We start from the raw sequence: 19,034 nt of genomic DNA on the forward strand, positions 1-19,034 counted from the left end.
AACAACATGGTACCATATTCAGATAAAAATTTGTCACTAAAACAAGATAATGACCCGAAGCACACTTCAAAATATTTGAAGCAATGACTTTTAAGGGAAAAAATTAATGTTATGAACAGGTCATGTCAATTTCCCGATCTAAACTCCATTGAAAACTTATGGGAGATAATGAACAACAAAATAATACACAAAGATTATAGTAATCAGAATTCACGGTTCTGCAAGAGGCAAAATATGGATCCAAATATTATTGACCATCATGAAAAAAAGGTGTTTGGAAATTATTTATAATAAAGGGAATTTTACAATATATTAATGTAGTATTAATTAAAATACTAATTACAAATTATTTGTAGTAATAAAACTTGAAATAACATAAGTTGCTCCACTTTTTGCCAACCCAAAACAAATAATTATCAGTAACATTAAACTCTTTATTTTTTTATTGTTTAACTATGTAATTGTCAAATTTATAAAGGGAAGTTAATTTTCAATATAAATTTTTTTGAACATAATAACCAGGACAAAAATTATTTAAATTTTAAAGTTGCTCTACAAAAAAGTATAAGCCAATTTTGTATAAAAAAAACAGAATATTTTATTTTTATTTACGAGTAATTAATAAGATACACTGCTTTTATCACGCAAGTTTAGTACACAAGATCTTATAGTTAAGGGGTAATTTTAAAATAGGGTAGTCCCTTTGAAAATATCTATTCATTTCTGTACTTCCCGTTAGCCAAGTAAATTTATTGTACTAAGATATAGTAAATCTGCAGCTTTTTGTTCCGTATTTGTTAAAGTTGTTCAAATTAGGAATTGGGTAGTTAATTTTTTTATGTTAATAAATTATTTCGTGTTATTACTGACACATCTATTAAAAAACTTTCAACAACAATCTATCAAACACACACGATCAAGTAAGTAGTTTTTGGAACTCAAAAATTTGCAATGTTCGAGAACTCGTGTCAGTATCTGGAGTTATCTCATTGGATAGAAGCACGTCTCAACTCCCCTAGCATTGAAACAATACCCAAGTTTAAAGAGCTTGAGCGAATGTTGGAATAAGAACAGAAATATTCAAGATTTACTTATGAATCGTATTAGCGTTAAGATGCATATTTGTTAATTATCCTCTTAACTTAGTTTAAATTCACAATTCATAACCGATGTTCCGTTTGAAATTAAAATAAAGTAAAAGGGAATAATATTTTACTATAGGTTTAACCAAATGACAGTATAATTTTCATTAATATTGGATAATTTATAAACTATTTTCCATTCAAAGTTTTTCAGTGAATTCTAAAAAATATTTTAAAACATATAGGAGATATGATAATAATTGAAATATGCAGAATCGATTATTGAAAACCATATTTCAATATATTTAATAGTTTTTGTATAAAAAATCTTTTTCTGTGAAATGTACGTGGCCATCTAGAATAAATTTATTGAACTACCAAGGTAAAATAGTTTCACTATTACAGAAAACTGTTTTTTAGGAATTATATATTTAGATTTATTTCTTTATATATGACACTCAATTGGTTTAATAGAATTGTTAAAAAAAAAAATAAATTTATTACGTGTGACACAATCCCACATAAATTCCAATAATCAGATAATGCAACATTTGATAAAATATATAAATCTGAAAATCATCACTAAAAATGTTGCATTTAAATAAAGCGCTTCCAACCATTTCCCTGTACAGAAAAACAGAGTTGCTTAACCTCAATCCGGGGTTCATTCATAAAAAAAAATCTTCTAAAAATAGTCCCCGGCGTTTCTTTGCGGGAGACCTGTTCCAACGATCTGGCCCTCGCAAACGCAGATACAAGTTGACTCTTGACCGCTGCAACGCATTGTGGGGGACAAAATACACAATTTTCGCAACAATCGCGACGACGTAACGTGCAGAACGTCACGATAATCCGGCAAAATTGCACGATTGTCACGTGTGTCGCAACGACGCACGCGCCCGACGCTGTCAATCTCTGACATTTGTGAATGAACTCTTTGCAAGGGATTTATATTATTATGGAAATCTTCGTTGGTGCGAAAAATATTTAAAATTAATAGTTGTGTGCACCGTTATGCTGTGAGAAAGTTCCCGTCGTTCCGAACCACAACAACAATCGAAAGGTAACTGTTCTCTGATTCGTTTCTCAACGTTATGTTTATTTTGGCGGGTGTAATTACGTAAAATCCTCATTTAATCGCAGGATCATCGTAAACATGGTCGTGAAAACCCACCTAAAACGCAATGTGAGAATCCTCCTGGTCGGCGACAAAGGGGTGGGCAAAACGTCCCTTATACTGTCGCTCGTCAGCGAGGAGTTTCCCGAAAATGTGCCGTCAAAAGCGGAGGAGATCACCATACCAGCAGACGTGACCCCAGAACAAGTGCCCACTAATATAGTCGATTATTCGGCTAGCGATCAAACTGACCAGGAATTAAGTGAGCAAATCAGAAGGGCCAGTGTAGTTTGTATTGTGTATGCAGTTGATGATGAGGATAGCATCGAGAGGATATCCAGTTACTGGATACCTTTGATCCGACAGAGCCACCCAGATGAGTGCTGTCCTGTTGTTTTGGTGGGGAACAAGATAGACCTAGTGGAATATTCAACTATTGATGTAAGAACAAAATGTTATTATATTGTGTTATTTATTGAGCCTATTTTTGGTTTTGCTTATTGGAAATATTAAACTAACTGATAGTGAAATTAGATAAAAACCTTTTTAATTCATTTATTATGTTAGTTATTTATCTCATTTAATTATTTTTTAAGTGTAGATTATCTTAAAATTCTTTTACTTTTACTAAAAAGATTGACTATTTTATTTCTTTTATAATACATAATAAGTCTGGACAAAAAGTTTCATTAATAAATTTTTGTTTGTTTTTTTGACAATGTTTAAATTAAATAGAATACTCTATTTTTTGTCTCATTTATTATTCAATTTTTAAGTAAATGTAGTTTTTACTATTTTTTAAAAAGTATATTGCCTCAAAAAGGGTTATAGACAAACAATTTTATAATTTGTTGTTATTAGCAATCCAGTTGGATTTACCTTATGAATTTTTAATTTTAGACTAGTTTATTCCTTTAGTATACCTCCTTGTGTATTTTTAATTTTGCAAACTTCAGTCATTAATGTTTTAATATATTTGTGTCAGCCTTGAAAGGTGTCTATAAATTTTACGTCTTGCATAATAATAGAACTATGATCCTTTTAAACTAATTTGCATGAAACCGTTGCACAATTTCTAAATGTACACATTTTAATCTTATAAAACCGATGACATAAAATATAAATTTTCCTTTAGGGCTTGGTTGAAATTATGGAGGAGTATCCGGAAATCGAAACATGCATTGAATGTTCGGCGAAAACCTTAAAAAACATCTCGGAAATGTTCTACTACGCACAAAAGGCCGTATTACATCCGACAGCGCCGATTTACTCCGTAGAAAACTCCGACGTAATTACCCTAATTCATGTTAATTGTTCCAGAATAATTTTTAATAAATTCCAGTTGACGGAAGCGTGCCAGAAAGCGCTGGTGCGCATTTTCAAGATCTGCGACATAGATTGCGACGGTTTGCTTAACGACATCGAGCTGAACAACTTTCAAACCAGGTGCTTCAACGCGCCACTCCAGCCGCAAGTTTTGGACGACGTGAAGGCGGTACTGAGGAAGAACAGCGACGACGGCGTCTATCAAAATTGCGTCACCTTAAAGGGCTTCCTCTATTTGCACAGTCTGTTTATACAGCGTGGCCGGAACGAAACCACGTGGACGGTGCTGAGGAAGTTCGGGTATAATGATCACTTGAACATGGCCAAGGATTATCTATTTCCTACGTCAGTATTCGTCGAGAAATTGCATTTAAACCGATAAAAACCGTTGCTTGTAGGTTGAAGGTCCCGAACGGCTGCACAACGGAACTGTCGCACAAGGGTCAGCAGTTCCTGACGCACCTTTTTGAACGACATGATAGAGATCGTGACGGAGCACTCTCGCCGGCTGAGTTCGAGGAAATGTTTTCGACGTGTCCAACGCCCGCGTGGCCTCCCGACGTCAGCGCTATGGTGCCAACGAACGAGAAAGGGTGGATTACCTATCAGGGGTATATGTGCCAATGGTCGCTGATGACCCTCGTCGATCTGCCACGGACGTTTGAGTATTTGGCATATTTGGGCTATAATATATACGAGAACGAGAATCAAACATCAGCAGTTTATGGTAAGTAGTCGCCTTGGGTTTGTCTGTGATAGAAACTACAATTCAGTATTAGAGGTTTCAAATGTCTCTTCTAGCAAATATTACAGATTATTATTTTGAATGGAAAAAAATTATTTGTGCTCAAAGTAAAGGTGTATATTTAATGTCTTATTAGAAGTCAAATTAAACATAATATGTTATATTATGGCTTTTCAATATAAATAAAGAAAACGAAAGGAAGAAATTTATTACATGTGATACAACTCTCATATAAATCACAATTGAATGGAATAGAAAAAGATGTTGCCCTCAATTAAAAAACATACTAAATTTTGTCATGTCCAATATTATATGGACACTACTATTCTTATTAATTGAAAGGATTTTGTGATGGTTGAAATGTATTTTTATTCTCTATTCAATAGCAAGTTTACTGGCTAAAATTTGGTAGTTACACAATTGTGAGTTATTTATTTTGTGAGATTTTTTATATTTATTATATATTATGGGGAGTAGTTCAGAGAGTTTGTTCAATAGAATTTTTTTTCGTCCCATAACAATTCTCTTGCGTAAATGAAAGTTATATTTGTTATGAATGAACACAAAATCTCCACCTTCGAATTTGTCCTAAATAATATAATTCCACTACAACCCTTTCACTTAACGAGGACATCTTGTTTACTAACGTTAGTAATTTGTGCAGTGTTTTGACATTTTCCCACTAATTCTCTTAAATATTTCTACATATAGAATATTCAGTGTGGCTGTTATTAAATAATCCTTTTACTTCATGTAGAAAATAATTGTTTTATGTTTCCAATGGACGAATGTGAATTAATTCCAAAAAAATATATAGTACGTAACCAACAATTCAAAAATCAACGTGCTACTCAAAATTGCATTCTCTTGTATGAATATAGTCGTTTTTGTTGTAGTAGAAAAATTTCAATTAGTACATAAAAATAAATATACAATAAAAAATATATGAAATACTTGATACAGCTAGATTTGTGTAGAGAGGTTTATATATTTTAATTTTAAAAATTCAAAATAATATGCACAATATAGTTAGATCCCTAACCATAGACATTATTTAGAACAGTTTCAACATGCATGTTATTCTTTCAGCAGTACTACATTATTATTAGAAAATGTGACAAAGTTAGTGTAGTGTATTGTGTATACACAATTTAACATTATACTTCTATAATATTTTGACAACAGGCATCAAAGGTCTTAATTCTTAATTAAATTGCGAAACGGGGAAATGTAACATAAAGTAAATCTACAAAAATGTATATGGATATTAGTTAAAATTATACTTATGAATTGTTAAAACTATTCAATTTTTGGAACGAATTTAGAGTATTATACTGTGATGATGTGAAAACCTTAATTTATTTAAATATTGAAATATAAAATATGTAACTGTTACCAAATAAATACATAAAAACTTGAAGATACCTTAACAAAGTTTCTTGTTTAATGTAATGTTTTTAGTTAGATAAATTACTTTCTATTTATTTATAAACTTCGTATTGTTGTTCAGAAGTAATTACTCAAAGTGAAAATAATAAATATTTTAATGATTTATTGTACATTTTGTCATTCATATTAACACACTATAGGCGGGTAGCAAAATGATCCAAACTAAGTTGTTGAATTATAACAAAAAATAAGAGATAATTCTTTCAGTTCCGTATGTAAACCAATAGAGTAAAATTATCTCACCCCGCTTTTAAAGTAAGTACATTAAAAAAGGTAAAAATTACCCGACCAGCTAACAATCAACAGTTCTCGAGACGGGTATTTTTACCCGACCCGCTTATAGTGTGTTAATTAAAGGAGTTTTATTGAGGTTGATTATTATAAGTAGTTGGGTAAATATATAGAACTCCTAAATTTTATACCGATTTGATATTGAAGATGTTACTGCAAAGAAAGTTGTGTAAATAAAATGCATAAATGTATTTCCAGAAATTCTTTTGTTTTTAATGTTTATTAAAAAAGTATATATTATCTATTAAAATAGCTATCAAACTATTAATGTAATTCATTTAAATTCCTCTGAAGATTACAGAATCTGGTTGTTGATGAATAGTTAGTATACATTGAAAAAGCTGCCACTTTTTACTGAAATTAGAACAAGTTCACTAATTAATACTGACTAATCTGTCACGTAATTTCTTGAGATTAGACCTAAATCTTCAAGTAAATGTTTCTTTCTTAGTAATCAATAATTGTTCTTTATTGTAAGTAAACCACCCAGGAAGAATCTAATTAATAATGACATCCATCTATTGTATATATCCATGGGATGTCTTTAAATGTTGTTTCTTAAGATCGACTGTATATAAATGCTAAAATATGTAGAGTGCACTGCAGTGGATAAAAAAGTGATATTTCATTAGTTGTTTTCAATATTTAAATCCAAACTCATTTTCCTGTAATTATAATCTAGTAATTATAATCAATTATAGATTTTTAACATATATTTATTAAAATAGTGTGGTTTGAATATAGAATATTTTTAGAATTGTTGGCCTGATGACACCGCGTAAATTAATAATACAAATTAAAATCATAGAGTAGGCCTCTTAATAATTTTATACTAAACATTTACAATATTTCAAAAATACATAATATGAAGTTAAAAAAAAATATATTTGAAATATATTATTATTAATATTGTGTGGTTTAAATATAGAATATTTTTAGAATCGTTGGCCTGATGACACCGCGTAAATCAATAATACAAATTAAAATCATAGAGTAGGCCTCTTAATAATTTTATACTAAACATTTACAACATTCCAAAAATACACAATATGAAGTTAAAAAAATATATTTGATATAAATTTAAAACCATCTAAAGCGTACTAGATATCAGTAGATAATAAAATTCTTCATTGAATGGTATAAAATGTTATGTTCATTACATTTGAAATAAGGAAATTATTGATATTTAAAATGGAAATAAACAGTAATACTAATCATCCTGATCAAAAAATTGGAATACTATTAGCAGTGAATAACCAAATTTAATATTACTTAATTATTGTGTTTTCAGTGACCAGAGAAAAAAAACTGGATTTGGCTAAGAAACACTCAAGTCGCAACGTTTATCAATGCCACGTAATCGGTCCCAACGGTGCTGGGAAATCGACATTCTGCAGGAGTTTCATTAAGACGTTCATGGATGTAAATCTAGTTACACCAAAGTTATATACATATCACACTGCTAATTATGTTTTTTTTAGTTGAAAAATTTAAATTTGGACAAAGCGGGAACGCCACAATGTACCGTGAACACTGTACAAGTTTACGGTCAGGAAAAAATCATGGTGCTGCGGGACATAAATGTGAGATCGATGTCCGATCCTTTAATGGCGAGCGAAGTGCAATGCGACGTCGCCTGTCTTGTCTATGACATTAACGACGAAAAGTCCTTTGAATACATCGCCAGAATATACATTGTAAGTAGTGTTTTTATTTTTATCTGTTTGTTTTTGATTTTTATTTAAATTATAGAAATATTTTGCTGAGAGCAAGATACCAGTATTGGTGGTGGCATGCAAGGACGATTTGGAAGAGGTGCGACAAGAATATCTATTACAACCATCGAGTTTCTGTCAGAAATATAAAATATTGCCGCCGCAACGTTTCAGCGTCAATTCGCATCACAAGAAAGATATTTTTATTAAACTGGCCACTATGGCTTCGTTTCCGTAAGTATTTTAAATGATAATACTACATATCTACTACTTGGTATAAACTTTATGTGCTAGTAAGGAAATATTTTGTTTAGTCGTTTTCAAGCTGCTTGGATTATGTTCTACAAGCACAGGTTTGTTGTTACATAATTGGTTAAAATTCTATCTTTATATCTACCCTTTAATTTAGTTTTTGGCTGTTACTTTGAAGGTGATTAATAAAATTTTATCATCTGATAAGTAACAAATAAACTAAAATTTAGGCTTTTACTGTTTTCTTTATTAATACACTGGACGCTTGTATCAAAGCTTTATGGAAAATCTATTCGATTTTTTGAATATTTTTATTTATTGTTTTTAATTTATAAAGCATTTTCATTTCTGAATAAGAAAATCACATATTGGTTTTTATGTAAAATTTTATTAGTTTATTTTCTTTATTATCACAAATATAAATAATATTTTACTAGAGAACACAGAAATTAATTGTGAAAATGCTGAAATTCAATATACAAAACAAAATTAAGACAGTGTTGTGTTCGTGTAGGTGTTAAAAATCGTTTATTCTTTTTGTTTTTGCAGTCCATTGCGTCGCATGGTACATATGTTACTGTTGAGGCCACAACCGACAGAGTGGTTTAATGTGTTCTACAGGTTGCTAAAATATATATATATTTCTCTCATATTTATATTTATTTAAACTCGACGGAATGATTTAATTTTCGATCTTTATTAAAATTACTAATCTGTTTTACAGTTACTAAAATAATATTGAACGATGTGATACTATTGGCAACCATTTTATTAACTAACGCTTGTGTTTTATAATTTATTTGTTTGTTTTAAGATAAAAACGTGATTTTAATGTGTGCTGTGTGTTTTACGTTCGTGTTTAATTCGTTTGCAGTGTTCATAATCTGAAACAAAATGCAACAATATTTTTATAGAAATAGTTGCATTTTGTTATTTATCACATGCATGGGCTTTTTGCGGCATGAGTGAGTTTTATTATCCTGAAGCTAATCCTAATTGATTAAATGTTCCCTTTAGGAACATCAGGGACTTCGGCACGATCAGCGGCGATTCGGCGGTGTGGTGGAAGGCGGGCTTGAGTCTGGCGGCGGTGACCGCTTTTGGAATTGTGATAGCGAAGGTGCTAAACACACCCGACAAGGTCAGATAGTCTGCGATTGTATTGTAAAATAAAAACGATTTATTTTCACGTGTTGTATTGTTGAGAAGGCGCATCTGGGGATTTATAACCCGTGTATATACAAGCATTTATTGAGGATATTCGGTTTTTTTAATACAGTTTTGTTTAGCTGAGTTAGGTTCGTGAGCAGAAAAAAATGTTTTAGGATGTAGAGGTGGACGTTTTTGTTTTGGTTGACTGATGCAGTTTTGTAACTGTTTTTTTAATAGTATTTAATTACGTCCCTCCATATATCGTTCCCCAGCAATTACTTAACAAATTAAGACTGCCCACTTAGATGTGAGGTGCAATTTATGATTATTTTTTTCATGTAGACCAATATGAATATTTTTCCATGATTAAATCATATACGGTAAGAAGTAGATAGATGTACATAAAAATTAATTCGGCAGGTTCCCACAAATCTTTTAATAATGTAAGCGTATTTATTTCACTTTATAGTGGCGTTGAAAATTTTATTTCAATATATCAATTAATTGAAGTTTTATTTTACTCCCAACACCTAAAATAAAGCATTTATTAATCATTACATGCTATTTTATTTACATAATTTTGTCTAAGAATATTAGTAATAAAAATGAACTAAATGAAAGATTTTTGATAGAATAATTTGCCTATACATATTTTATAATAATAAAATAATTTAATTCATTTATTTCATTTGTCCAGAAAGTAAACATATTTCAATATTCATACGTTTTTTATCTCGCATATTAAAAACAACGTGGTTGCGTTAAGCGTAAATATTAGTTTGATTCGGTTGATCAAAGAATAGAATATTTAAATATATATAATAATAAGAATTTATTCTTTGTCTACTAGGTCTATAAAAATTAATTAATTTAGTCATACAGTGCATGTTCAGTTACAACAGACTTGATTGTCCTAGTATGCAGTTTCGTTTGTGTTCGTTAATTCTAGTTCCTATTGAACGTTTTGGGGTACCGATCTTTACTTTCCCGTATGGTATGTGGTATATCCCTGAAGCTGTTCTTTGGCAGATCTGAGACGGTGTTGTAATAAGCAATTAAATTGCCATATTGTTGTTATCAAACATACTGCATAAGTGGACTTTAAATCAAGACAAATGAAAATTTTTGAATTTACTTTACATATGAGCTATAGTGTACGTGACCTGATGTGTTTCTAATTGAGTGCAAACAATATTTAAATTTGTTCTCGTCATACAATGTATAAATTCAAAATGATTTGAAGAAAGTTGAAAATATCGTTAATTAATGTCAGGGAATACATTTTTTTGAAATGATATGGTATTTTAGTCAGATTAAAAGCCCGGTTTACACAATCCGGGTCAGTCACTCAGTCAGAAATGCTTATAATTATATAAAGTACAATATTCATAAAAAAATTTAAGTTCTAAATTCCAGTTATGGATATTGAAATTATTTAGTGTTGAAACAAATAACTCGAATGACAAAAATTACTGAAAATTATCAAAAATTTCCTGAAATTTGAATATTTTATCAGCTCTTACACATAATACTACATACTAAAGACATACTACGGAAAAACTTTAGAAATATTATTTTACTAATTTTTACATGAAATAGGAGAATTATACTATTTTTTTAATTAACGTCATGAAATACATTTTTTTGAAATGATATGGTATTTTAGTCAGGCTAAAACCCCGGTTTACACAATTTACATATATGTATAGCCTCGAGATCTAACAATTAACTTATATAGTAGCTTTCTTATTTCTTTTATTTAATTTCGGTCTACCAGAGTCCAAAATGCTTATAGTTAAATATAATATTCATTAAATTACTCAAATGACAAATATTACTGAAAATTAACATTTCCTGAAATTTGAACATTTTATCAGTTCTTATACATCATACTACTTACTAAAAAACATACTACAGACTGCATACTAGACAAAGTACAATCATAATTCCTTATCAATTAAATTTTTAAATTAACATTGATTACAACTACATGTTATTTTTCCAATCAAATCGAAATAGGTAGGTATCGTTGGAAACATAATTTAATTAACTTTCTACCAAAATATTAGTTGGGTCATTCATACTAAATGTTTGAAGTAAAATCATAATTGAAATGAACGTAAAATTGTCATTATTTAGTTCGAATGAAAAAAGTGAATTCAGGGTACCTGAATTGGGTTAAAGGCTATTAAAATAAAGTAGAACACTTATATAAATAAAATTGTAATTATGTAAATATATTTTAAATTTTAAACTAATATGATCGTGCTACTTTTACAGAACCCTGTAAGTTGATTTCATTAAATATTTAGGTGCATATATCTCACAATAGATGGTAGCACAAATTTTAAGGACAAGTATTGGAAGTGAAATGTATTAAATATTTTTAACAATAAACAAATATAATTAATTATATTGCTTGTTTCATTCTCCTTTCACTTTTTAAATCTTGCCAAAACATTTATTTCGAAATGTAAAACGGAAGGGTTGATTATAACAGCAAACCAATATCCTATTGAAAACGATAAAACTTTGAATCAAATTTATTTTTCAATTTCGACTTGTCAATTATTCCAGCGTTTGGAAGAATTTGGTTTCGGTACAGTTTTTAACTGACACTTGTTGCATGTGCCGGAGTGAAACAGTGCTGGACATCGACTTGAATTTTATATGTGTTTGGAACAACTTAACAGAATTTCTCATTTAAATAAATTTTTAATGCTTAGTAAAGAGAACATTTATGAAATATTAATGAAGTGAATTTAAAACAATTTTAAATTATTAAAATAGTAAAAGATTCGAAAGTAAAGTGTTGGCAAAAATAATATAACGAATCAACTTATTGGAAAAACATTCATATAAAATACGACGTTTTAACACAACACACGTGTGTAGAGTTGATTTCAAACTGATAGTCGTCCACCTGCCCGCCAGGGGGCCAATCGCATACTTCATTGGCCATTACCCTACCTTGCGCACGCATGCGCCCCTTCCACTAACATTCTCTCGAAACGGGCAGCGTGTGCAACACCGCCAAGTTGCATTTACGTGCGTCGCGCTACCGGACAACAACTTTACGTCCGAATTATGTGAACTAGAATCATTCCCCTAAACATCGAGCCATCGACAGCGTATCGACTATCGAATAATAGTGGATGGGTGTGTGTTGAGTGTTGAAAGGGTTCTTCGCGATGTGCCGGACGATCCAGTGATCGCATCCACAGGTGTTTGTGTGTCCTGGACCGGGACAGTGTGAGAGTGTCATGGTTAATATCGTCGAAGAATAAATGGGAATGTGCGAGAGAATGAAGGTGAACGGCGCTAAGGGGTGGAATATGGAGCGCCTTCGATTTAGATGCAGACTGTTGCTGTGCTCTTGGTTTCTTCTTGGTTGCTGCGGACGGTTAACATTTGCAGGTAATAATCAAGTTCGGTTATTTTTATTACTGTCTGTTTAGATTTGGCCAGTTTCTATAAGATAGATACCTGGTTTTGTAAGAGTTTAAATGTAATAAAGCTGGGAGATTTCAATGCCTGAGATGCGCTGCGTTTTATATGGTTTAAAGGTGAAAAAACTGGTTGGTTATACATTGGATTTTAAAGTTAAATATTGTTTGCAATTCAGTTAAGTGCTATTAGAACATTCATGATTTAAAATTGTTATGATGCAGTTTCATTTTACGATTAGGTTTCAAATTTGAGAATTGTTTATTTAGTGTAATAAATTTTAAATAGTAAAATTGACGTTTTATTGTGCAACAAAAAGTTTATATCAATCCAAAAAAGTAAAATAAAAGTATATTCTAAAATCTAATGTCTAAAATTGTATAACACCATAAATATGTAAAAATATGCATTTATTTACTATTCAAATTCATTTTGAAAATAGAACTAAAATCTAAATCTAAAAAATATTTTATATTATTGTGGTAAAATATACACGGAGGAATATATTCGAGGATTCATATAATTTATTATAAAATACTTTAATAGTATGTATTATGTACTTCATTTTATAATAATGAAAAAATATTTCATTGTGATGTTTTCGTCATAATATACTAATCCAAAATATTGTTTCTATTGTGGTAAAATATATGAAACGTTTAAAGTTTAAATAAAAAATAAAAATGTAGGATTAATTTGAGAATACATAGAATATACTTAAAATTGTCAGAAACAAATAATAGAATGCACAACTTTTTATAATAATGAAATAATGTTCCATTGTTATAAAATATTAATAAGATGTAAATCTCGTGAACATAATTAAATATGTAATAAAGTTACAAGGCAAAATATTTGAAGTGATTTAAATTTTCTGTTTACTTGATTGATTAATTAAATGAGTCAGTAAAAAATATAATGTACTTATTAATTATACGAAATAAACAAAATATTATTCTTACTGGAACAGATAAAAGTAATTTTCAAGCAAATTTTTCTATAGTGCTTCAGGAAAAATGCTTAGTTCTAGTTCGTGTTCGTGAGTCACAAAGCAAAACAATTCTAGATTTATAAATGCTACTATTACGAAATCCATCAAGGACATTACTAACGAGATGAAAATTGCACTTTCACAGATTCATATTTATTATTTGCGAGTTTACAAAGATTTTCCACTTGCTTTTTATGGAGTTTCATGCAGTACTCTCCAAATAATCTTTTCTAACAATTTGCTTGACTGTAAACCTTCCTAAACTACTTTGATAGTTGTTCATTGGTAAATTTTCGGTTGGAATGACAAAGCGGTTACCGGTTTATGTTTCTATGGATGACTAGTTTTATAATTGTATGTATACGACCTCTTAAATAAACCTCATTCAATACCCAGAACTAATATACACACAGGTAACCAACCAAACTGTGATTCATTCTCGTCGAAATTTCATGTGGAGTGTCATTTAAAACTGATCATTTTACCTGACATAGTTTACGTTGTGTCAAAGTAAGAGTTTGTATATGACGAAGTTCCAGACAAACTAGAAACTATGCGTTTTATTTCATTACATGTTTTAATCACGGAAGTTTTCAAAGTTAAAAAAGTCTCACAACTTCCAAATTATTTTAAAAATAGAGTCAGCGATAGAGGAATATTAATTTTAGTACTGCTATTTATTTTTCTTTTAAATTGCATTAATAATTTTTTGTGGTTCATTCAGTAAAACGATGAACCAACGGGGAAATATCACGATTAGCATACTAACGAAGGTCGGTTCTTCGTGCCTACAAAACTCATCAAAAATAGCGATGACTCTTTAATATCAAATGCAAAATTATTAAAATCGCGACCATATTTTAAAAGGTTGGTTTAAAAGTTTTCATTAGTGAAATGTTTAATAAACAACACCTGCGGGGATGTCTAAATTACAATTATGTAACTAACTGATAACTTATCTGGGGAAAATGTTTTTCGTGGAATGAGTTTATCGACTTGCTGATTTTGCAACTTATCGCAATAAAACAAATACTAGATCACAATCAAGTTGAAAATCTTCGCTTGAAGTGTTGGTTTTGTATCATACACGCAGTTCCTAAAACAGGAAACAGATTTGTTATTATGTAAAGGCGTCGCGTCACAGATCCAGATCTTTAACCCCATTAATTAAAGAAATAAATCGTTTTATCATCGGTCGGCTGCAGTGACATAAAATCGAAGATAAACAATCACATAAACTCGGGACAACACAAAGAATCCACAGTTTTAAATTCCAAAAGAAGGTTCCAGTTCAGAAAAACGTTAGAAATAAATTTTGGCTGTCCGCCGCAAATTGACAATCACAATAGTCAGGCGGGCCGACAGAACGACTTAGCCAGGTGCCAGACGTTTGGTAACAATTGCGCCTCCTCCTCCTCCACCGGATTAGCACCGACTAATTAAAGTTAATAATGCGCCCGGATTATTTATCGGTATTGCCATACACATCCGCAATTCCGGGGTTAATTAAGTGCCTCGGATAAATTGCCCGTTTGCGTCTGGAAGATGTCCAAACTGTGTTAAGTTTCACTACCAGCTCTATCAATTTTTTTTTATTGTTAAAAATTTTACTGTAATAGTTTACGTGACGAATAAAACTGGCAGTTACAAACGACATAAATCCAGATATGTGTAAAGTTGGACTATAAACGTGTAATATTCGTAATTGTTGTTATTACTGTTGTTGTTCTTGTAAAAATTGTGATGAAAAATATGCTAGTTCAGCCGGCTTGTTTTTATAAAAATATAGATGTGTCAAGAAGATTAATGAACTTTTCTTTGTTATATGTGGATCGGTTGTACACAATAATATCAAAGGTTTAGCAATAATTTATACTCGATTAAGTATATTATTTTTATAATGGCGTATATTATTTTTATTAATGGTCAAATTAAGTTTAAGATAAGAGTTATAAGGTTTGGAAAGTGTTTACTTTATTCTTATGAAATATGTTAACATGCTTAATAAATTTAGGTAATGCCATTTTCTGGAGTGTGCAATACCTATCATGTTTTCTTTCGGGATTTAAGATTTAAAAACCATCACTTATTGTTTTTTTTTTTAAAAAAGTACAACAAATTTATAAAACAACGAAAAAAAATTATTTTATAACTAACAGCGAAAATTAAATTATAAGCCAGTATATGGCAGTGTGATTCTCTTAAGTTATTCCTTGTAAGTTTATGAAGAATGAAAAATGGTACTGATTTGACATTTTTATACTAATTACAACTCTTCTTGAACAGACTTTCTAATTTATTTTGCACGTTTACTTTTGTCACATATTTCTTTCAAAATATTAGATTTAATATTTTTGTCCAACTCCAGACAAAACTACTAATGTGCGTACTAATATTACATTAAATTTCTTTATCATCTGTGTCTGATATATTGCGAAATCTAGTGCAATTAATCCATATAAGAAAAAAATACAATAAAATAGATACAAATGAAATTGTTAATGGAAACAAAGATGTTATACAGTGTGTCCACAGTTATTTCTCAAAAAAAATTATAATTAATCGTCGTGAGAAGTGTTTACAAAAGTACTCATATTATACTGTTGTGAACTTTATTTGAAATAGTTTATTAAAAAATCTGTATTTTTTTTTTTTTTTTTGAACCAAAAGTCAAATTTGATAACAGGATTCTAGTTTTTTAATTATTACAGTACAAGTACAAATGATTTATAGAATTAAACAATTACAAATATTGTTTGTTTATTAACACATTATTATTACTAAAATTTAATAAAACAAAAAAATTCAGTAAACCTGAAAAAACTGAAAAACATACCGGATACTGTTACATAAGAAATTGATTTATCAAAAAAATTATAATAAAAAATAAATAATACAAAATATAACATATAACAAATTTTATTTATAGAGTTTAAAACCTGAGTTGAAAATATTAAATTAGCTTGAACTTCATGGTCGCCAGATTTGAATCCTGAAGTTCGTTGAAACCAAAAGCAACAATTTCCAACAACTTTGGTAGGTAGATTGAATTGAAAAAAAAAAAAATAATTTTCATATCGTTTCCTGTCATACTTTTTCCACAAATTTAGAATCATTAATTTTATTTTAAAATGATTCATTTGACAATTAATATTCATGTTAATTTTATAATTCTCAAGTTAAAATTTTCAGTTTATTGTTTAAAAATAAAAATAAAACCCTACAATTAATCATTTAATCTACAAATTGATAAATTACTGCCTACTTGAATATTTTTTCTTTTTTAATGAACTTGACCTTTTCTTAATTCTTATCATATGATAAATGCCAGAAGCCAAATTCTGTTAAAATAAAGAAAAGAAAAAGAAAACGATAACATTGTCAGAAGCTTAAAACCTATTAATGTTAACAGTGAATTTATCACTCGAAAAAAGACTCGGAAGAGGAGCTTTTCTTATTAGGTGAATATAAAAGGGCCGGTCGAGTTGAACGTCCTGCGAACAATATTCGGAGGGTACTTGAATTCTAATTTAAAAAGGGCTGCTTTAAAGGTTTTCACTCGGTGACACACGGCTTCATCAGGTGGAGGCGGATGGATGGATTTGGAGATAAAGGTGTTACTGGTCGGTTTTTAATTGTCAGTGTTGTTTGTTTGACCCGTAAACAAGTGTAAAAGTTAATTAATTAATTGTTTTTTAATTATTTATGTCGTACTAACGTGTGAGACTTGGAGGAGACAGAAACTTACAACTTCCGTAATTAATTACTAACACAACGGTTGTGAGTTAAAGTAGTAAGTTTGTGTAGGAAAACAGAGAAATTTTAGTGTAACATACGACCGACTGAAACTACAACAGTTATGAAAGTTGCGAAATTAACAAATTATCAAAATATTTGTAGTCACTATGGCGTAAAACAAAACAGCATTTTCTTCGCGATAAACCACTCTAAGTTGGTGCAGCTGTGGCTCGGACCTATAATAGTTTTACGTCGTTGCATAAATTAACCGGGAGGCGATAAAATCGCCAAGCTAAACTATATAGAAATTAGGTAACCTTGCGAATTAAAATAATCGATGGTTGGTTGTGCGGCGATGCTTACATCATGCAACCCCGAACTGAGGGCCCCAAGAAATTTATGAACCACTCCGATTTATACATATTTTAAACGCTTCTGGTCAACCGCATTAAAGCTATGGTATGTAAGGTACACACATTAATATATGACTCAGTACTTTTGAAAGTTTTACATAAAAGCTGCTTAATTAAATATTATTTAATATATTTTTTGTATTTAACATGAATTATTAAAATTAATTTGTCTATTTTTGATCAGAATTATTATATTGAACATTGGGGAAATTATACAGTATAGACAGAAACTAAAGCAACTTTAAAAAAATTGCTACAGCAACTTTGCAAATTTAATATAATTTATACCAATTATGAATACACTGTATACAAACATATCGTTGAATAATTTCTTGTATTGAAAATAGTTTGGTTAGCTACAAATCAAAAAACTAAATATTCGGTTGGCAAAAAGTAGAGCAACTTTTTACTAAATGTCACTAATCTGAGGAAGGTAGAATAAAACTGAAAGACCAAAAAAATCAATAGGTTTTAGGATAAACAAATTTTAGCCTAGTCCAAAAAGATCCTTTCCTCAGTTCCAGTAAAATAAAAGGTCTACTTGAGACACAACTTGGAATTAATGTTTTATTAAGGATCGTAAAAGTCAATCAGTAAGTCAAAAATTCTGGAGTGATGAGGTCAAGTTTAATCTGGTTAGCAGTGATGGGATTTTATATGTAAGGCGACTTATTCATGAAAAATTTAACCGAAAATTTACCATATTCACTGTTAAATACGGCGACGGGTTGGTAAAGGTGTGGGGCAGTTTTTCGGGATTTGGAATGGGTCCTCTCCATGGAATAGAGGGTATTATGGATCGTCTTATTTATAAAAAAAAATAATGTTATGAACTGACCACGTCAAATTAAATTCTTTATTTTTTTTTTGTTTAAATATGTAATTGTTAAATTTATAAAGGGGAGTTAATTTTCAATATACATTTTTGGAACATAATAACCAGGACAAAAATTATTTAAATTTTAAAAAAGTTGCACTACTTTCTGCCAATACCGTACTTAAAAAATACAAATTCTCAATTTTTTTTGAACTTTAATTAAAATCTTTGAAAAATAATTTTAAATAGCATATATTCTAAAACATATTTTTAAATTATATTTAAGAAATAGATTTGATGATATAAATCATTTAGTAAAAAGATCTTAAGCGACTGACTCGTCATTATTTTATTAGCGAACGCCCACAAACCCGAAATACTCTCAATTAAACTTCAGACGAAATTCTTTCGGATGTTAAACCACTTTAGACTTTAGAAAGAGGACAAAGGCAATTTTCAATTGGCTCCGAAATTAAATTGTTTTCGTTACTACGAAAAT

General features: G+C 29.9%; 2 protein-coding genes across 5 annotated transcripts in view; both read left to right on the forward strand.

The window, feature by feature from the left end:
- The first annotated feature begins 1,831 nt into the window (after window positions 1–1,831).
- LOC109595944 (mitochondrial Rho GTPase) lies at window positions 1,832–9,166 on the forward strand. Of its 3 annotated transcripts, XM_020011378.2 has the most exons (11): window positions 1,832–2,145; window positions 2,226–2,640; window positions 3,335–3,487; window positions 3,542–3,870; window positions 3,924–4,252; window positions 7,302–7,432; window positions 7,492–7,707; window positions 7,763–7,959; window positions 8,040–8,078; window positions 8,527–8,598; window positions 8,995–9,166. In XM_020011378.2, the coding sequence occupies exons 2-11, from the start codon at window positions 2,239–2,241 to the stop codon at window positions 9,125–9,127; spliced, it is 2,001 nt and encodes a 666-aa protein (XP_019866937.2). In that variant the 5' UTR covers window positions 1,832–2,145; window positions 2,226–2,238; the 3' UTR covers window positions 9,128–9,166. The 3 variants fall into 3 exon arrangements, with proteins under 3 accessions (XP_019866937.2, XP_049823573.1, XP_049823574.1); XM_049967616.1 differs by lacking the exon at window positions 8,040–8,078 and having other exon boundaries at window positions 1,834–2,145; XM_049967617.1 differs by lacking the exons at window positions 8,040–8,078; window positions 8,527–8,598 and having other exon boundaries at window positions 1,837–2,145.
- A 3,001-nt stretch (window positions 9,167–12,167) lies between these two features.
- Window positions 12,168–19,034, forward strand: part of LOC109595961 (protein sidekick) — a 108,182-nt gene continuing 101,315 nt past the window's right edge. For both annotated transcript variants that reach the window (XM_049967227.1, XM_049967228.1), the window contains exon 1: window positions 12,168–12,546. In XM_049967227.1, coding sequence (XP_049823184.1) covers window positions 12,417–12,546 — 130 coding nt within the window. In that variant the 5' untranslated portion in view covers window positions 12,168–12,416. The remainder of the gene's footprint in view (window positions 12,547–19,034) is intronic.

The sequence above is a fragment of the Aethina tumida genome, chromosome 5 (assembly GCF_024364675.1).
Source record: "Aethina tumida isolate Nest 87 chromosome 5, icAetTumi1.1, whole genome shotgun sequence".
Classification (NCBI taxonomy): domain Eukaryota; kingdom Metazoa; phylum Arthropoda; class Insecta; order Coleoptera; family Nitidulidae; genus Aethina; species Aethina tumida.